The sequence below is a fragment of the Nicotiana sylvestris genome, chromosome 5 (assembly GCF_000393655.2).
Source record: "Nicotiana sylvestris chromosome 5, ASM39365v2, whole genome shotgun sequence".
Classification (NCBI taxonomy): domain Eukaryota; kingdom Viridiplantae; phylum Streptophyta; class Magnoliopsida; order Solanales; family Solanaceae; genus Nicotiana; species Nicotiana sylvestris.
In genome coordinates, this window is record NC_091061.1 from 181,704,670 (window position 1) to 181,726,685 (window position 22,016).

The 22,016-nt window shown below is 36.3% G+C and overlaps 2 protein-coding genes across 21 annotated transcripts; both read right to left on the reverse strand.

The window, feature by feature from the left end:
* Positions 1-10,183: 10,183 nt before the first annotated feature.
* Positions 10,184-15,386, reverse strand: LOC104244253 (uncharacterized). 20 transcript variants are annotated; one of them, XR_011399996.1, is made up of 8 exons: positions 14,462-15,386; positions 13,597-13,724; positions 12,647-12,778; positions 12,304-12,492; positions 11,638-11,838; positions 11,453-11,546; positions 11,250-11,357; positions 10,184-10,869 (listed from the first exon to the last, which is right to left on the reverse strand). XR_011399996.1 is itself a non-coding variant. In XM_070145733.1 (7 exons), the coding sequence occupies exons 3-6, from the start codon at positions 12,310-12,312 to the stop codon at positions 11,281-11,283; spliced, it is 318 nt and encodes a 105-aa protein (XP_070001834.1). In that variant the 5' UTR covers positions 12,313-12,492; positions 12,647-13,724; positions 14,462-15,386; the 3' UTR covers positions 10,184-10,869; positions 11,250-11,280. The 20 variants fall into 20 exon arrangements, 2 of the variants coding, with proteins under 2 accessions (XP_070001834.1, XP_070001833.1); XR_011399994.1 differs by having other exon boundaries at positions 12,647-12,808; XR_011399993.1 differs by having other exon boundaries at positions 12,647-13,244.
* A 1,541-nt stretch (positions 15,387-16,927) lies between these two features.
* Positions 16,928-20,962, reverse strand: LOC104244252 (pentatricopeptide repeat-containing protein At3g51320-like). Its single transcript, XM_070147405.1, is given in 7 exon segments — positions 16,928-17,434; positions 17,756-17,820; positions 17,962-18,115; positions 19,723-20,677; positions 20,679-20,802; positions 20,804-20,906; positions 20,959-20,962. Coding segments are annotated over 4 exon segments (1,179 nt in total). The 3' UTR covers positions 16,928-17,434; positions 17,756-17,820; positions 17,962-18,115; positions 19,723-19,729.
* Between the last annotated feature and the right edge of the window lie 1,054 nt (positions 20,963-22,016).

The following is a 22,016-nucleotide window of genomic DNA, read 5'->3' on the forward strand; positions in this document are numbered from 1 at the left end:
AAGGATTTTATCACAAACATTTACTGAGGGCCCCGCGATTTATGTATTATTGTTTGGCGAGGCTCATCTCATTTATTATTTAAAAGGGCAAACCTAAAAGCAACTATGATTTTCTACTTTATTTGTCTCTAATAATAAAACAAAGGTCCTAATTAATTATTATGGTTTATGAGTTATTACATTTGGGTTTCAGGATAAGCTCACCGAAAGGAAATCACAAAAGATTGACCAATTGTTGACTGTGGCCCAGACCCAAATGCCAATATTCAGGAGGCATGCGTGAGCCCAACCTCACAAAAGGACCTCATTTCGAGCCCGAGGGACTACGACTAGATTTCAGTCACGATTTGGCACGTTTGAAGGCCTCAAGACTCAAGGTCAGATTAACGACTAATTCCCAATGAGTTTCCAATTGTAATAACGCACAGAAATCATCAATATGCTAACAAATGAATGACCTCAAACAACCAATATGATATTTGTACATTGAATCACTATTTTTGTGACAAGTTAAGCTCAATGACCTATTGATATCCAAATAAACTATATTATGCAAGGGTTATTACTGATTTGAATTAAACCTGAGACTGCCAAATTAGAAAATACCATGAGTTTCAGTTAACAAGGCTTAAGAACAAATTCTATGTGATTGGAACATTTGGACACAATTGCACCTCAACCATTTTGATTCCTGATTCAAATTAACACACAGTAGTATTAACACCAGTCATAATTAGTATAAATAAGGCTTGTGGATTCCAAAATCATTTTTGTTTTTGCTGTTAGCTAACTTCTGGCTAAAAAATTTACACTACAAAGCGAAACTAACTGATAAGCTAATGAATGACTGCTGCTCTAATAGTTCAGTAAGTCCATTACAAATTCATAAATTCAAAAATCCAAAATAGTTATACTTACAATATCCAAATTATGTTATAACCATTCTGATCTACAAGCCTTTGAACTAACTTCCATTAAACCAAATATACTGAAATCAAATAAGTCTAGGCAGTCTAATTACAGTCCAACTTAATACAAACAATGCATTTATCTAATGAACATTAGGATTGAAAATTAAAACTAAACAACATGTGAAAAGTTCATATGAAATTTAAACAACTTCTTCTTCATTTAATGCAATCATTGCTCATACATGTGGATTGATTTTCCACTTCAATTGAGTCTGTAAGAAAGGTACCTGGAAGTGCAAACAATGAGAAGAAGTAGATCAGCAGTAGCAAACGATAATCACAACCAATTCCAATCCAGAAGCAATCTCAAATGAAGTCAACAGATGATAGGACACCAAATTAAACTGGAAATTGACCCCAAATGACTTGAATAATACCACACTGACTCGAAAATGCACCAATATACTCTGAAACTTTCAACAGACCCAAACCTCAACTAAAACCAATTGGTTCAAACCCAAATTCACTCGAAATCACTCAGAAGCATCTCTGGAACTTCAAGCTACTAGAAACTGAGCTAAAAATGCAAATCAACTAACTAAAACTAGAAATCAGCTAAGAGATTGAATGGAATAGTACTATTTTCGTAGTTTTTGTTTGGTTTTTTTTGAAGATTTCAGAAATTTGAAATTCAAAAATAGAAATTGAAAATTGACTAAATAACTTCAGATATGTGTAAACTTAGAGAGGTTTTTTGGGGGGAACTTTTGGAGGGTCTCCAACTTGTGTGTTAAGGCAAAGAGGCATGCCTTTTATAGGCAAAGATGAGGGCAACCCCTTAATTTTTTTTTACAATTCAGTCCCTTATTTATTTTCAGATTAGTCATTTAGTTATTGACTTGTTCCTTAAGTAAGTGCAATTATTTTCTGAATTCTCATCCTAAAACCCCTTCTAGAATGTTCTAGGAATTTCAAGTAACAACTACAATATTCTTTACCCATCATTCCTAAACTACCCTCGCAATGCCCTATTATTTACCCCAAACTGACCAACCCTTCACCTCAGTTAAAACTATGGTTAAGTGTTCATTCTACCATTAGCTTACCAGTACCAAACTCAAACCAATCTTCCTTCAAACCACCAATTATCATTAACAAACTTACCAACTGATCAATTATCCATAGTACATCAGTATGAAAGTAAAATGCTTAATCACAACTTAAACTAGCCCAATTTAAACTAATCAGACGATCCTAACAAACACACATCAGAACACAGAACATGAAAAAACATGCAGATAGAACCCTAATTAATAACTTGACTAACTACTCATGAATCTGCACAGAATGAATTACAAAAGCCTAAACAGAATGAACTAAAGAGACTCATTGATTAGTACGAATTAAAAGGGTAAAGAAAATCGAATTCTAATTTGATTAATCAGGAGGAAATGGTCATTATATAGAACAATTAATTACAGAAAATCTATCCTAATTGAAACTAACAAACTTGAACAGAATAATAATGAAAAGAAAAACAATAATCAAAAGGAAAATGTTTACCGATATGAAACCAACTCTACTCCTCGACTGACTCTATTTGTTAGAACACAAACCCACAACCGAATGAGACCTGATGGACCTTAACTTCTAGTCTCCAGAACTTGAACACTTGAAATCGGAATTAGACGAAACTAGCTAGGTTTTAGGAGGAAAAGGGCGAAGAGGCCTTGGGCTGTGGTTTTGGGGTGGTTTAATTGGGGGGCGCCACTGGAATACAAGGGCGGCGGCTAGGGTTCCTAACTGAATTTTGAAATTCGACAAACCTGGGTGTGTTTTGAGGGAACTTAAGGCCAGATTGGGAAAAGGGAGATGAAGAGGATGATGTGGTGTTAATTTGGGCGGCTCTTGGTGATTTAGGGTTTTCAGTCCCATTCTTCAATTCAAGATTCGAAACATTTGGGTGGGGTTCGAAGGAAATGGATTATGGATTTGAAGAGAGGAAGGTGAGGAGGTCTTATGGTGTTCGTTTGGGGTCAATTCATGGTGGCGCCGCCACCGGAGACGGTGGGAATTGGTGGCGGCTAGATTTAGGGTTCATAAGCATTGGGTCTCTGATGAAGACGAGATGGGGGTAGGGGGCCTTCGGACAGCTTTATACGAAATGATCCCCAGCTCCGGACCGTTGATCTCTTTAACCTCGACGGCTGGGATTAAGGGTAAGGGGGACGACGTCGTTTTGGGGGAGACGGGGACTGGACCGGGTGGGGGTTAATATTTGGGTTGGACTGGGGCGAATATGTGAAGAGATGGTTTGGGCTTAATCAATTTTCAATTGAAATGGCCCAAAATCGGGTCCTCTAATAGGTAGCCCCCCTTTTTATATTTTTTGTTTTTATCTTTTATTTTTTTTTCCGATTTTTCCTTTTTTTTGTTGTTTCCATTTGTATTTTATATTTTTCTAATTTAAATTCAAAATTAAAACTCAAAAACTAAATTGACACTAAAATCATATTTCCTAAATACCCTAATTCCTATTTGAACACCAATTAAAACTAAAAATGCAAAAATACCATTTTTCCTTATTTTCCTCTTTTTCCTCTTTTTATTTTAATTTTTCTTAATTTTGACCTAACAAAAATCTAAATTAAATCATAAAAATTAAGGAACAACTAATTGAACCCTAAATGCACGTGCCAACTGTATTTTTATATTTTCCATGTGAAATAAAATGCATAAATAAAATACAGGCAATTAACAGAAAATAACACAAAATTCACAAAATTGTAAAATAATGAAAGAAAACATTTTATTTGAATTTTTGGGAATAATTCACTTAGGGAAAAAAATAACGTGCTCACATCGGGTTTTGCTAATTTCGGAATTTTTGATATTTTTCGATTGTTTTCGCTTGGGCTTTTTTCCCTTAGTATATTATGACATATTCGTTCTGATTTTGGTTAGATTCGACACACGTGGAGGCCGATTCGAGGGGCAAAGGCGTCACGAGCTAGAGGTTTAGCCGGTTCGAGATGAGTAATGATTGTAAATGATGCCCTGAGGGTTTGAAACCCCGGATTTCACATCGTAGTGCTATATTAGGTGAGACGCGCGCTTGACGACGAGCGTGAGTCGTTTACTATTGGGGATTGAGACTTGGTATGTCTCGATTGATGGTTTTACCGCGTATTTGACTGAAACTTATTTGTTATCATCATACTTTGGACTGATTGTCATATTTGGGCTTCGTGCCAACCATTTGAACTCTACGGGGATTTCTATCACTATTTCCTCACCGTGTTGACTTATTACTTAAACTCAGTCGTACGGTTTTCCACTATTTTACAAATCAGCCACTTTTACTTGATTTTGGAAACTTAAATGATATTGTAAATGGTGTATTGGGCTGAGAACTACTATTTTACCAAAGCCCGAGGGGCTAATGTGATTTTGGACTGAGTATGTCCGAGGGCCAAATGTGAGGGTACACTGATACTGATATGAGGCCGAGGGGGCTTGATATAGTGCTTGGGCCGTAAGGGGCCCCTCCGGAGTCTGCAGACCCCCAGTGAGCGCGGGTACGCATTGAGATCTGAGAGTGAGCATGAGGGCCTGATGTTATTCTGAGAGTGATCCCGAGGGGCTGGTGCAGTTCTATGTGTTTACTTCTGTTTAACTGTTTGTCCCTTATCTGCTTACAACAACAACAACAACAACAACAACTACCCAGTATAGTCCCACAAAGTGGTGTCTGGGGAGGGTAATATGTAGACAGGCCTTACCTCTACCCGAAAGGGCAGAGAGACTGTTTCCAATCGACCATCGACTCAGGAAAGGAAAAGAAAAAGAAAAACAAAAACAAAAACAAAAACAAAAACAAAAGAGCATTAGTAACTCCAGCATAAATCACATAAATAATTATGTAAACATAACAACTATAAATAAAATGGCATGCAATAATATCAAACAGTAACTACCATAAGGCTGCACAATCCAATACACAAATCATCTATGGCGAGCCCTACCAAACCCCACCCAGCCCCGGGAAAGAAGTACGAAAAATTCTAGAATCCCCTATCCTACAACCCTGATACTAGACCTCCAGACTTTTCTATCTAGGGTCATGTCCTCGGAAATACGCATTCTAGCCATGTCCTACCTAATCACCTCTCCCCAATACCTCTTATACCTCCCTCTACCTCGACTCACGCCGACCACCGCCAGCCGCTCACAACTCCTCACCGGGGCATCAGGGCTTTTCCTCCGCACATGCCCGAACCACCTGAGCCTCGCTTCTCGCATCTTCTCATCCACTGGAGCCACCCCCACCTTCTCCTGAATAACATCATTCTTAATCTTATCTTACTTGGTGAGCCCGCACATCCACCCGAACATCCTCATCTTCGTAACCTTCATTCTCTGAACATGAGAGTTCTTCATCGGGCAGCATTTCGCCCCATACAACATAACAGGTCTAACCACAGCTCTATAAAACTTCCCCTTGAGTTTCTGTGGCACTTTCTTGTCACACAAGACTCCTGATGCAATCCTCCACTTCTACTACCACGCCCCTATACGGTGAGTGACATCCTCGTCGATCTCTTCACCCCCCTGAATCACCAACCCAAGATATCTGAAATTGTCCCTCTTGGCGATGACCTGAGATCCAAGCTTCACATCCCTGCCTACTTTGCTCGGCTCGGCGCTAAACTTGCACTCTAGGTATTCTGTCTTAGACCTACATAGTTTGAAACCCTTAGACTCTAGAGTCTGTCTCCTTACCTCCAACCTCTCGTTAACACCGACCCTCGTCTCGTCTATCAAGACTATGTCATTAGCAAATAGCAAACACCAAGGCACATCCCCTTGAATATGTCGAGTTAGAGCATCCATCACCAAGGCAAACAAGAGAGGGATAAGCGCAGATCCTTGATGAAGCCCCATAACCACTGGGAAATGGTCTGAGTCGCCACCCACCGTCTTAACCCTAGTCTTAGCTCTATCGTACATGTCCTTGATTACTCTGATGTAGGATTCCAGCATGCTCTTCGCCTCAAGGCACCTCCATAGCACCTCCCTTGGGACCTTGTCATACGCAACAGAACACAACACCTATAGTGTTATGGTGTCATTGAGGATAATTGTAAGTTGTGTTTGGATGAAATTAAAGTTTTTGCTATTGTCTAAGGTGAGTATAATAGCCTACTAATTGTGCTTAAGCTTTCTTGTATGTTGGTTAAGTTGTTAGGATGATAAACTACAAGATAATATTTGGATTGGCTTGAGATGTTATTTTTATTGATGGATTGATTTGAAAGTTGCTCTTATGAACTTTAAGTGGCTGGAACTTATGGAAAATAAGTTATGATATTTTTAGTATTATTATGTTGGTTTACATATCAATCTTGTTGAGGAAATTGATAACTATAAAAGAAAATGGCTTTAAAGCACTTGGAAGTTGTCGACCGTGATAATATCTTGTGTTGGGCTATTTCGGGTAACTTTAAAATTGAGTACAAGGTTGGAAATCCTCTAAAAGGTATTGGTTATTATACTGAATATATTACTAAGTTCAAGAAATAATGATATTGGGGTTTAAGGGTGCTAAAGAGATTCAATCTGAGCTTGCTGCTCGTCGTGATATGTTGATGATTTGTTAATAAAATATTTTGTACTATATTGTTAATGTTGTTATTATTGAATTGATCTAGTTGTTTTTTTGGTATATGGTATTGGAAGAGGCCCTAATAACATGGGAGATGCTGCCAAAATTTACATAAACGAGCTACTAGCTTAAGTTTCGAACTTAGCCTTTATTTAGCACTAATTTTGAATTTCCTTATTCTATGGTAGATGTAGTTGAGTTGTTTGAAGAATGACTTGGAAGGTATTAAGGACTTGACGGAGTTAAGGTATGCTAAGGCTAAACTTTTTCTTCATTTTGGCATGATCCCATAACAACTTGTGTTTGATAACAAGACATAAAGAGAAGTTCGTATTCTTGAACTTATGTACATTATCATAGTCTCATAAATTACATTATTCTTCCTTATAGAGACTTTATATTCAATTATGTATTGTCTTCTTCCAGTCAAAAGAGCTGAGGGTCTATATATATACAGTATTACAGTATGTTTACCACCATCGAGCTATAATCGATGGGCAGGTCCCTATTGGGCAACCTCTGATCAGATGATAAGATATATACTGAGCCTACTATGGCTGAGTGCCTATGAGCGAGCCCAAAATAGCCGAGATACAAAGCCTAATATGGCCGAGTGCCTATGAGCGAGCCTACTACGGCAGAACAGTTATATGTACCGAGCCTTATAGGGTCGGACAACTATTTTACTTACTATATTGAGAGAGTTGAGTCAGTATCAGCAGGTAAGCATATCTCTAGATCATCTTGGACTCCTAGTTACTTTCAATTATTATATTATTTGTTCAGTTTCAGCTTTCAGTTATTATGTTGCCTTACATACTCAGTACATTATTTCGTATTGATGTCCCTTTTGCTGGGGACGTTGCATTTCTTGCTTGCAGTTCTTGATAGACAGCTGGATAGACCTTCCCAGTAAACAGAGTCAAACATTAGCTCGGTTGGTAAGCTCCACTTCCTCGGAGTTACTGGTCTAGACCTTGGAGTCTATTTTATATATACAGGTTTGATGGGTAGGTCGAGGCCCTGTCCCGACCATGATATAGTTCATCTATCTCTAGATGCTTGTAGATATGTCTTGTACAGCTTGTATATCAGTAGATGTTCATGCAGACCTCGACGACATGTAAAATTATATATATATATGAGTTTTTGGGTATGTTTACCCCTCAGGTAAGAGAGACGATATTTTTAGATGATTCAGAATATGGCCTCATCGGTTTAAGTTGAGGGTCACCTCTCCAGAATTTACAATTATAGTGTGGTACGCTCGGGCCATGTATGTCACTAGGTGCTGGCCACGCCTCCTCAAGTTTGGGGCATGGCAGTTCAAACTCCAGACACAGTCCCTGACACCAAAAAAACTGCTTCTTTTGCAGCTCGAGGCATTATTCCGGAGAAGTCAACCATAAAGTCGACTAAAACTTGTGACTTGATTGGAGTCTATGGTTTATATTCAATATCAATCTCACTAATTTTTACTGCCTATTTAGCCAATCGACCTAATAACTCGGGCTTATGAAGGACGTTCCGCAGGGGAAACGTCGTCAATTGGCTATAGGGTGAGATTGAAAGTTTGGTCTAAGCTTTCGAGCGGCAACTCTAGAAAAAAGATATTCAAATCTATTTATTGGAGAGAAAGACTATTTATTTTTCAACACTAGAAATATTTTAAAACTTTGAATTAAGATACTCAAATCTTCATATTAATAAATAATATTTTTTACAATAAGATCCAACATAACGAATTGTAAATACGTGGCTAACATCTTATTAACTTGATTTTTCTTACCAATATAAATATTAATATTATATTTTATATGATAACTACACAATAGACAAAAAGAAAGAAAGAAAAAAGAAACCAATATAATATTAATACTATATTTTGCAAGATAACTATACAATAGAATAAAAAGAAAAAAAACTAAAGTCTCTTATTGAAATTTGGCTTTAGGCCTGGAGTTTTATTGAGACGTCTTTGGCTGACTTATCTTTATCTTGTCATTACTGTTACAAGTATGCTCGAGAAATGTCCACCTATAATCCTTAATTAATTTTATGGTAGGAATATTTTATTATGTTTTCATATGCGTTATTGTAATATGCATTAATATTTTAAATGTTTTAATAAAATATATTGACAAATTTAAGGGACACTCGATGTATTCCACCAAAAAATGGATGAAAAGCAGAAGTAAAAAATGAGAAGCAGACGGGGGAGCCAACCCAAGGGAGGAATTCAAAAATAGCCAAATTTATCTGCGGTCATTCAAAAATAGTCTTGCTTTCAAACGTAATCGAAATTTAACCACTTTTCATGTAAAGATAAATCTGAACAAAAACATTGCTCAAAATCCGAAAAACACTCCAGTATAATATACTGGAGTTCCGGCATAAGTATACTGGAATATACCGGTCCAGTATAATATCCTGAAAATTCATATACAGGTGCTAGAATCTCCAGTATATTATGCTGGAACTTCCCGCGTGTTGGAGTCCAGCATAATATGCTGGAAGTTCATATAGAGGTGCACCAAACTCCAGTATATTATGCTGAACCGGTCTCTGTTGCAGTAAATTAGTGGCTATTTTTCAATGACCTGACAAATGTTGGCTATTTTTAAATGATCAGTCCAAAAACTGGCTAGCCCGTGCTATTTTACCCGACCCAATGGTGGGGAGAGGTACATCACATTAGGGGCGGGCGTAGTTTGGGCAAACGCAAAATCCAAATCGAAATCCGAATTTTTAAAATTTTTGGTTTGGATTTTGGATTAAATTTTTAAATTTTTTGGATTTCGGATTGGATGTTGGATTTGAGAAAATTTTATACTTTATATTTAGTCCATTATCTAAATGTCAATAATAATAAGTTAAACAACCTATACATTAGATATTATTTCATATATGCAATATTAATTGCTAAGGTACTGTCAGAATACTCTCTATTTGGACATGATTTTACTATTTACTTCTTATCGGCCGTATTAATATCTCTGTTGCATTTTCTTGATAGTAATTTCATCACTTGAATACTTTATTTGGATGATTGCGGTGAGAATGAGTAACTTTTTCAGGAAATTTAATATGATTACTTCATTTGGATATTCATTTTTGTAAAAAGAAAGAAACATGTCAACTTATAAGCTCAAAACCGAAAATCCAAAATATTCAACCCGATTAATCTGAAACAGAACTTAAAAAAATTCGATCCAATCCGAGCTTATTTGGTTTGGATTTGGATTGTCATTTATTCAATTCGAAAATCGAAAATCCAAACCGAAATTTTATATTTAATTCAAACTGCCCGAACGCCCACCCCTACATCACATACGAGTAATTCAGTCAAATATAGGTGAGTCGACCCGATCCGGCCTGTCATTCCCCTAAATCCTAATCGGGAATGACTGGATATATAAGCGAGTAAAGCGACCCAAGCATGATCCAACTGGGAAGTATAGACTAACTAGTGGGTGTTTGCCCGGGCTTACTTTTATATACAAATGTTATAAACTTTTTCGGCTACCGAATATAAATAGTTTTTGGTGCAGGCTAAAAGTGATAATAACCCTTTAATAGTGTTGTTAACATCATTTGTTAAGCCACGTTTGCATTTAAATTTGCCATGTTGGTTTTTCATATGATGATAAAATTCATACATTTGAGGGCTACTTGCAACATGTCTAGACCAGTGAATGCGAAAAGAAATAACAGATTTGATTTTTTAACTTCTTCTGAAGTTGGAAAAGCTATTCCAATATTAAGATCATGCTGTATGTGAGATATCGTTCCATCAAGATTCACATGATTTGCATTTGCGAGAAGACAGAACTTGCCCTCGCTCATCCAAACCAGCCTCAAAAAGCGATCGGAAAGCGAAGCCCTTCCTTCCAATCCAAGCCGGCGAAGCCACCCCTATATCTAACCACCGCTCACCCCGACCACATATTGGCACGTTCATGATGCATCATAATCAAAAGGCCGTAAAGTAAAGAAGACCTATGCATCAGTGTACTGTCATGATCACATATTAGCTCGATTTTATTGACGGCTTGAAGGCGAAGCCGCCTATTTCTTAGGGCAAAGGGCGCTCCATCCTATTAGTTGTTGCCTGTCAATATTTGAGGCGGCGTTGCAACAACTTTTCTTCTTTCTGAATCATTGCTAAAGAGTTATCTATTTTACGGTATTGGTATTTTTATCATGAGCTTCGTTTACTGAGCGAGAATTCTTTTTTTGATTGTCAATGATCCATTAATGTGCTTTTTCGCAACCGTCGGTACTCCAGGCGTCCTGCAAGTCAATGTGAGACCTTGTAAATATATTGTTTCATCAAATAACAAGAGATCATGAAGGAACAATTCAGAATATCTGCACAATGACTATCTCTGGAGTAACTCATGCCGCACAAAAATAGAATAAAATATCACAATACTAAGAAGGAAAGAGCGTAAACTGAGACATGAACATATAAAAAGCCACCAAATACAGAAATATGGTCATCTAGCGATTGTGAAGTATATACAAAAGAGAGAAACCATCGACCAACTATTTTACCCCAATTATACAGTTTAATCGAATAGGACCTGTGATGAGATAATAATTTAAAAATAACAGAAGGTGAGAAAATCAAAGAAGAGAGAAGAGCGCAAAAGTAAACTCACAGGACGTACAGTTTTAGCTAGAATGCAATCTCAGCTATATTCAATGAGCTCCAGCTAAACTCCGTCAAAAGCAAAGATGGCATTCACAACCAAAAGATTGTAAGTCATGAGTTGTACCTTGTATAAAACAGAGGATTCAGTGATGACTAAAATAAGGAGTAAAATAATATTAATTAAGAAGATGCAACAAATTTTAAAGTGCCGCAGTCCACCTCTCTCTATTTGTTGTGGAAGCTCTCTCGTAGGCGCCAACACTAATGCCAAAAGTCCATCACCACGTTGAAGAGGTTGTTGAGCCAAACAATGCTGCATGGAAAGAGAATAACATGTATTGTAATTATTAAACATCACAACAATTGAAGCATCTCATATAAGCAAGATCAAGTACAACACTGACAGATTCAGAATATGACATGGAAATGAAATACACAACTTGTATCATGGGTATGTTGAATGCAGCGGTCTTCCCATTACCAGTTTCAACACAACCCAAGAGATCTCTTCCACTAAGAGCAACTGGCATGGATTGAGCCTGAATAGAAGTCGGTACAGTGTACCCATGCTTTTCAATATCCTTCATGATGCTAGGATGCAAGCACTGCAGGGAGAACAAATAAGCAGGATCCAAATAACTTAATTATTCCCTTAAATTAAAAAATAAATATAGGGATTTATCAATGATGAATTTATATTCAACTAAACATATCAGGAAATGATTCAGTCGTCTTTCAAGTCAAGTGAACCCTACATAGGTCAGGGTTCATTTGGAACTGCGATAACAGAAACACGCTTAAAGTGAGCTAGGAATATGAACTTATCTGAATGATCGGAGATTATTTTATGAACTTTATCTCCTTTAATTGTATCCAAAATATTACTTGAAGAAAGATAGTATCAAAATCTAGCCAAAATATGACCATGAGGACAACTCAAGGGGAAAGGACCAGATATCACATATGTCAAATATTACAACTTTTCATAATAGAAATGTCCCACTTCACAGAAGTGAAGGTTGTAAGGCACAAACAAAGATCATAAATATCAAACAGAGCTTCTTTCATACCTGTAACATAATTTGGCTGACATTGGAATAGAGTTCCTAAGCAATGTTTATGCTGGCGCATGATGACTTCATTATCTGGCATAAAAGAGAAGTTGTGGGGAATTTTTGAAGCAGCAACATCGCACTGCTGCTTTTCAGCTCGCCCCTCCTCATCCAAAATAAATACGCTATCTTTCTCAAACCACCAACCTGCAGGGTGAGACTTGGTATTACTCTTCTGAAGAGATGAATCTCTATTGGCAGCTCTAGAATCAGTGTTATTATCAAGTATTACAAGCAGTTACAGAGATCTCATGCATTGGAAATAAAGAATGTGAAAAAAATTAAAGCAGTAAGGGCATACAAAAGAAGAGCCGGGGAGATTGAAACCATTCTGAGTTACATAGGATTAGGTACAGATTTGTTCGGGTTCAATACTTCATATCCAATTCGAAATCCAGTAGTAGCTAAATTTGCATCCAAAAGCCGCATGCAACTACATTTGAATCCAGCAGCATTTGCGATACTGTGAAAAACAAAATCGAGAATACCAAACACAAGCATGTGCAGATAAGCTGGGATAAGAGAAGCAAAAAAAGATGGACAAAGCTTACTTAGTAATTGTAGAGGCAGAGCACGTAATAGGTGAATCTATATGTAGACTGATTAAAATTTACCTCTTCATAGTTTCCGTATCTCGCATTTTGCAAGATTAACAATGTCTATTAAACATTTAACTAAATGTCATAATTTATTTCATCCATGCTTGAATCCAACAAAAAAATTGAAACTATAAGAAAGTGGTGAACTATATACTATATAGACACAAAGGAAAAGATTACCCTTTGTAAGGGAGACCCTCTTTGCTTTCCTCAGGGCGGAATGTAGAATATCTATGGATGGCATTACCATCGATAATTTTTGCAATGCACCTATCTTTTCTACTCGGGCGTCAACTTTTCCTACAAGAAAATGACAAATCCTTTCCAATTTCCATGTAAACATAAAAGAAACAGTGCATCCTAGCAAAGTTCATATTCATAGTGTCTCCGTCCCAATTTATATGATAGTATTTCCTTTCAGTCTATGCCAAAAAGAATGAAATTTCCCCATATAAGATGATTTATAGTTACACAAATATCTATAGTTTGTGTTAGAACATAAAATTTCAAAATTCTTTCTTTCTTTCTTGAGTTTTGTGCTCAATTAAACAACATCAAATATATTGAGACAAAGAGAGTAATAAATACCCAACTCTAAAAAATGAGTGCTAATAACAGAATTCCAAAAGTGAGATTAAAGGAAAAGATATACTTTTGTTTTCTTGTTGGTCCTAGTTGTGATACTAATCCTTTCACCATTTCATAGGTAGTAGTAGTTTGCATTTGCTTACAGAAACGCGATAGCGGATACAATACACGCATAGGCACCAAGTACAAACCCTGCAAACAGCAACAACACTGTATAAGGCAAAATTTGGCTCTCAACGTCCCCATGCCATGTGAGCACGTCCATTATAATGAGGCCGGCCCAAGGGAGGGCACGGCCTAACTGATAGAACAGAAAGCGACGTCGTTTAGGGTCTGGCTTCTTCCGTACAAAGAAGCCAACCACTTCTGTACTTTTTATTTTGATTGTTTCGATGAAGGTCTCCTACTATATAAAGGAGACCTTCACCTTGTAATAGGGCCGAGTGTTATTATTGATTATACAATTCTCAACTTCTCTCTATCTCTAAACTCTCTCTCTCTCTGAATCTAGCATTTATCAGATCTACTTTTACAACACTACTATTGTCATCTCTAGGGCATATTATATTTGATTACAATTTACCCTTATCCTCTTTTGATTGTTTTTAAGCTTATAAAGTATATTGATAACTTTTTTAGCCAAACAAACACATTTGAATATTTCTCTTATTTCTTATTTCAAATATAACAAACTATTAGGATTTTTCATAAATCAAATTTTGAGGGGAAAAAAAGAGTACCTTTAGAGAGCTTAGAACGCCCTGCGGGGATTGAATTCACCCCCAACTACAATGGGAAACAACTCCAAATATCCCAGTTTTTTTTTTGGACGAATTACAAAGAATGATGGACGAATAATTTAATCAGTTTAAACAATTTATACGCAGCAGCTATTCCGAAAATCAAGAAGAAAATAAACTAAAACTCACCTTATAACTGTACAATCAAGGCGAATAAACTGTCCAGGAAGAGAGAAGACAAAGAGATGAGGGAAATTGGAAGAGGAGGTGAACAGCATTGGAAATTTGAGGAAGAAACAGAGCATAGAGACTGCAAATCGGGTGGAAATGAGATGTTCGTTTGAGCGGCGTAAAGCAAACGTGTCAGAGCTAAAGTAGGGTTAACACGTGACTTTTGCCAAAATATTCCTAAATACCCCCGAACGACCCCAAGCTCCGAAAATGTAGAGAGAGACAAACCCTAGCAAGCATTTCATTTACGGTATTTTCATCGATAAAGACTGAGTCTTTTCAATCAAAGGAGAAGCGATGACGCAGAAGAAGAGGAATGAGGTAAAATTAGCAAATAGTAGTAGTTCTGCTCCAATGATACAAAAGGCGAAGAAGAAGAAATCCGTTGCAAATACAAAAAAAAGCTAATCTTTTCAATCAAGTTATTGCTCCAATTCAAGCTTCAACTGTTGCATCAGAGAGCGTTTTCAGTCAAGCAAGACTGCAAATAGGTGATCATAGAGCGTCTATGAGGGATAGCTTGGAAAAATTAGTACTGTTTAGAGATTGGATCCGCTCGGAAAGAAGAAACTTTGGAATTGCAGAAGCACAACCGGCGATAGATGAAGCTTATGAAGAAATGATAGCGGAACTTGCGGAGGATTCAGCTTCGCCCGGAAGTGGTGATGAACAAGCTTCTTTTCCATCACCACCAACGCAACCTCCTCCGAACCTTGAAGGATTTATGAGATTTGTTAGAGATAATACATAGACTAATATATAACTTGTATTTTGACACATCTTCCTTAGTTTTTTTCCTTCTAATGGTGGTATTAATACCTTGTTGTGCTCATTCAATTGGGGAAGGATGACTAAGAAAGATATACCATTTTTGGTAATAAAATTTATTGCTTCTACCTTGAATATCTTTTCGCAATATTTCTTTGTCTTTACTTAGAATTATTTATAAGCTACAATATATACATAAGATACAATATATATACTACAAGACAATATATAAGAGAATATATATACATAAGATACAATATATATACTACAAGACAATATATTATGCGAATATATATACATAAGATACAATATATATATACTACAAGAAAATATATAAGAGAATATATATACATAAGATACAATATATATACTACAAGAAAATATATAAGAGAATATATATACATAAGATACAATATATATACTACAAGACAATATATTAAGAGAATATATATACATAAGATACAATATATATACTACAAGAAAATATATAAGAGAATATATATACATAAGATACAATATATATACTACAAGAAAATATATAAGAGAATATATATACATAAGATACAATATATATACTACAAGACAATATATTATGCGAATATATATACATAAGATACAATATATATACTACAAGAAAATATATAAGAGAATATATATACATAAGATACAATATATATACTACAAGACAATATATTATGCGAATATATATACATAAGATACAATATATATACTACAAGACAATATATTATGCATGACAATTTAGTATTTTACTATTGTTTTATTATTTTTCTTTTTCGTCAAGCACTTTAATAATTAGATCTACATATATACTACATATATATTTTTAATATAGCCATGATACTACAAGAAATTGCCTTAAAAAAACGCTAGGCCCGCGAAGCCCACGAGCCCGACCCATTAAGCCCAGGACCATGTGGGCTTAGGCCCGTCACGGGCCGGTTCCACCCGTTGAGCCCACGAAGCCCGGGACCGCCAGGCCCGAGACCGCCAGAGCCCAGGCCCACGAAGACCGGCTCGTTTGGCCCACGAAGGCCCGGACCCGGCCCAGAATACAACACTATTCTTCAATGGGAGGAACAGAATGTAGGGGAGGTTTCTCAGCTTGTTTGAATGTGGGAAATTGAGAAGAGTGCAATGCTAATAATATCATCAAGTCTCAAATTTGTTCCTCCAATGTTCCCTTGCATAGTAATTGAAATTTGCAAAAAAGATAATTCGAATGTATTTTGTGGATTAAGTTACTATATCTCTACTCTCATTGTTTTTAATCATATGCCCTGTACCTCATAACTTTATTGGGATATCTTTATCAGTAAATGCCTCTTAAATATATCGTTATCAGGAATGCTGGAAAATATTACTAGTAATGTCTACTTTAGCCAACTCTCGTGTAGTCCCCTTCCCCTTATTTTATTTTTTAAAATTTAGATCGTTCTTTGTCACAATTTATCCCCAACATGATTACTAAAACTGAAATTTTATATTGTTTCATGTACTTTTACAAGCAAATTTTATATATTTAAAGTTAAAGAAACTGAAATCAATGCAAATATTATACAATTGTATAGTTGTAAAATTACCATGGCTAAATGAGGGGAAAAAGAGTTTCTCAACTAGAAGAAAGAAGTGGTTAACCCCATTTTGAGAAGTCAAAACTCAAAATAAGCACACCATCCAAAGACGGATATGTACATGAAAATGTAAAATTTGCTATATTTATAGGCATTGAATTAACTTAGCAGAATATTGCAGAGCGATCCTCATGTATCAAGATACAACAATAATCAGTAACTCACTAATAGACTATTAGTGAATGGCCCATTTTTGACTTATTAAAAGAAAGAATGACCCATCTTTTGCTCTTCTGTTGTCAAACTATTCAGTGCAATAATATGTTATGCAGCTTAAAGAGGAGCTGCAAGTTTCATCAGCAGCAGCAACAAGGACGTGGTAGCAGCCGAAATGCCGGATTCCTGCTATGGTGTTTTCTTGCCCACGCTGACGCTAGAGCTCAGGATCTTGAAAGATTTATAACCTCTCAATGTCAAAAAGAGAGCAAGGTGACTGCCACTATAAAAGCTTCAAGCTTTATTAGGATTCCATGAATTGAGAGGGTGCAGAGGTCATTTCCAGCCTCCATACCTGCATGTCGTAACAAAACACAACTGCATCATTTGTGAATCATAAATCTATAAAAAAAAAAAACCAAGTACAATACAGTAAGTAACAGGGAAGTTCAATATTAATTGCACGTTCTGTACAAACAAAAGTCAAGATTTGAGATCATAAAGCACATCTTTTAGTTGAATATTGTTTTTTATACGCAGTTTTATAGTTTAATATTGTTATAATAGGAAGATGGGGTTTTCAGTGAAGTAGCATGAGCTCTACATGTCTAGCGGTTTTAAATTGTTATAACAGAAAAACATCATCAATAGATGCAAACAGGGAGTTGGAGTTTACCAGTAAAGCATACCATGAGCGCCACATATCTCTACTTTGAGTCATTCTCAGACAAGGGCACAGCACTAGACATTAAGTGTGTAAAAGAAATCATCAGTAAAGCCTCAAAAGTATACAATCTACAATTTATTACATCTCAAATAAGAACAAATATATTGAAAACATATGCATGACGGTACTTATCCATCATAACTCTTAGTCTTTACCATGATGTCTAGCTTTTACAAAGCTCCTTCTGATGTAAGGACAGTTTCGAGGAGTTATGCCATAAATCCATCAAAAGCTTCCGCTGAAGCTGCATGTCCCTCATTCTAAAGTTCTTCATTGTAAGCGCCCAAAGTATCAAAGAAGTACAGACAGCTGTATATACAAACAAAGAAGATAGCAGTAAGATATCCAATTATGCTCAAAGAATTTGAATTATAAGCGGAATACCCATTTAAAGTTGGCACAAAATTTCCAAGATTGTGTGGTGAATTAACTTAGAGAAATAGTCAAGCATTAATCTTGTAGTGGCTACTTACTTTACAGGATTGGTGTGATTAAAAAAGGAGGAAAGACTAAAAGAGGGACTAATCAGTTCTTCAATGTTCGATTTAACTCAACATAAACTAGCTCGTCAAATTCCTGAAGCTAAAATGGTTAAAGACCTGCTTATACGTAGCTCTTTTCAATTACCTCCAGTTTAAAAAATGATTCTTAACAAGAGAAAGGTAACTTTGATGATATCAGACTGTAATATGGAAGTCCTTGCCCCAAGTCTACTCAAACTGAGTGTTAAAACGTTCAGCACAGATACAACACTTGACAGAAGAATAGGTGTTACTAGTTAAATTAACCACAAAACACAGTATATTATTTGCTCTTACTTGAGTACAGCAACTCAGACTAGTAGTTCAGATGGACAAGTAATCACTCACAAATATAAATATGACAAGAGTAAATAATTCAACCAGTTGATAGGTGATGTAGAATCACTACTAGACCTTTTTGATTCTCTGTAAGATTTTCAAGGGTTGTACTTGTAAATATTAGATACCAGCCACGTTTTTTGGGTGCTGAAGAATATAATTGTTACCTTTTCAAAAAAAAAAAATAATAATATTTCAACCAGTTTCTTCTTTTTATATTGAACATAGAGAAGATGATTGCTCAAATCAATTGAGTAAAATAACTCAAATTTTCAATCTTTTACCACTCACAACTATAACAAATTAATAACATGATATTTTACATCATATATGAAGCCACTTACATATGTGCCTGTTGATAGAAACACCGGCGGCTTAGGAAAATGTACCACAAAGAAAAAGATTTTAGTACCAGTGAAATAAAGATTACCAGTAATATCTACGTATTTCACCTAAATAGATGATAATGTTTTAAGCGATGAATACAAATTAGTTTACCAAAAAATGGGAGAAAAAAAAAGACAGGAAGTAACCCAAACAGTGAAAGGAATGTGTTACCATCTCAAAGAAAACAATGAAAGAAATATATTTTGTTAATGATGCCGACACGCAATCTCCCGTATAGTACACAATTATTTCTGCAGTATTACTTTTAGGTTCCCAGCTGATATTCTCAGAAAGTAGGACACAAACTTTATGAACATGTATCATGTGAGCGATCATATAGGGTGAGGTCAGGCATCTAACTAGGATTTTCCTTTGAAGCAAAGACTATTCCATAGGTAAAATAACCAGCTACCGGAGGCAACATCTGTGATTCTGATTCTGATAAGATTAGATGACCAGCAGAAGACAGCATCATGTGATTCTTAAAATAGCTTCATTGCTGTGTTAACAATAGTAATAAAGAGCGATAATAAGAGGGCAAAAGTGATAACAGTGGGGAAGCTGATTATACAGCAATGTCCTACACTCCTACTCAGGCGCATCATGCTGAAAAGCTATCAGGCAGTTAGTATACAAAAGATGTCTCAAGTTAGATTAACAAAAAGATACCTGCAGTTTATGTCTCTGTCATGTAGTCAACAATTTCCTTCAAGTCTTTTAAATTGCAACCCGGTGTTCTTTCTATTCCTCTCTTCTTCATCCTCTTCTTTGTCTGAGCTACTTCATCCCAACGACCAGCTGCAGCATATAGCAACAAATAATGCCTAAAATTCTTGGGATCTTCCTCAATGAACATATTTGCAATTTGTTCTCCTAAAATTACATCCCTTCTAAAGCGGGTTGAGCCAAGTAATTCAGACCACAATGAGGATTCCAGTGGTAAATTGCTCTCCGCTGGTATGTCCTTCATTGTTTTTATTGCCTCTTGCATTAGGCCAACATTTGCCAGAAGATTAGCCATGCACCAATAATGTGCAAAATTGGGCTTTATACCAAACAAATCACTCATGACGCCAAAGTGTGTTCTTGCTTCTGCTAACAGTCCTTCATGGGCACAACCGCATAAGACACCCACAAATGCCATTTCATCTGGAAGCACACGATCCCCGTCACCTTGCTTCATGTTCTTAACATGATCTTTTTCTGTACCTTGTAATCTACTACTCAGCAAGTCTGCATACAGATTAAGCCCATCTTTCGGGTTCCCATGAATGCAATACCCCAAAATCATTGCATTCCAGCAGACTATGTTCTTGACCGACATCTGATCAAAAATCAAACGAGCAATTTCTGCTCTTCCGCATCTACTATACATATGGATTAAAGTCGTACTAGTGATCAAATTCAAATCTTTAGATACCTTAATAAGAGACCCGTGAACAGATTTTCCTTCTTTCCTCCGAGCTGACCAAGCACAAGCAGTAAGCACAATAACTACAGTTGCATCATTCCCATTCCATCCCCTCTGTGCCATTTCTCGGAACAACTTTAGGCACTTCCCGGGGTTATTCGACTTCAAATACCCATTCATCATGACATTCCACCCAACTAAATTCCTCCATTGGCATTGCATCAAACAACTGCCGTGCAACTACTAATTCACCCACTTTTATATATCCATTCACAATGCTGTTCCAAGACACAGCATCCCTCTGCGGCATTTCATCAAACACCTGTCTAGCAAGACCAACAACTATAACAATGCACCAAAGAATTCTGAACATGCAAAACTCGATCAACACCATTTTTCACCAATTGTCCATGACACTTCTGACCCAAATCCAAATTACCTCCTTAGCACAAGAACTCATGAGGGCCGGGAACGTAAAACTATTAGGCAAGAACCCATTTTTAAGCCTTTCGAAATAGAACACAACAGCATTATGTGGCACAGAACTACAAGCATAAGCTTTTATAACAGTAATAACAGAAAAAGTATCAGGAAAATCAATGCATTTAAATACCAAAGAAGTATATTCAACATCACAATGTTGAGTACAGAGATTCAAAAATCTACAAGAAAATGAAGGGTTCTGTACTTGTAAAAGACCGGTGATTATCAAATGCGCTTGGATTTGAAAGAGCTGAGGTAAGCTTTGACAAGAATCCAGAAATTCCAAAGTTTTGGATTGATGAGAAGCTGAATACGAAGAGAATAGCGATCGTTTTGATAAATGAGAAGGGATAGTGAATGGGATTAAGTGTTTAATGGAGATTCTTGCTGCCATTCATTACTATGGTTTTTGGATAAAAAATCAACAGATTTTAATATTTGGATGATATAACAAATACCCAAAACTCCAAAAGAGGTATTTACAAAGAAAGTTGAAATCTTTGTAAAATTTGAAGCACCGGGGAGGGAGGAGGGAGGGTGGACAATCGAAAAAATGAAGAAGAACGGCAGGGGATTTTTCTGAAGCGTTTTTCTATTGGGATTTTTATATCATATACCTTATTTAATTTAAATAAATACCCTTTTAAAAAATTATATTTTATAGCTACCTTTTGATTTTTATAACCAAATATCTATTTATGATCACATTCTACTCTTAAATCATAAAATATGCATTGTATTATTTTTTTCTCTCATTCTTTCAAATTTTTCTCCACTCTCTATCTCTCAACTCCAGTCTTTCTCCATGAATACAACCACAATTCTCCCAAACACAATTCTCCCAATAGAAAGGGGAATGAGAGAAAAAAATTGAGGAAAGCATTGCAATGCCAGAAAAAGTATTTGCTGCTCGGATCGAAACGTGAGGGTTCTAGGGTTCTGCATCTTCCTCTCCTCTTCAGATTATATTACCAATCTGGAATTTAGAAACAAAACTCTATATAAATCTCCGTCTTCCTCTTCTCTTCGTCGTTCTAGGGTTCTGCCCAATCTGGGATTTTCCGTCCCA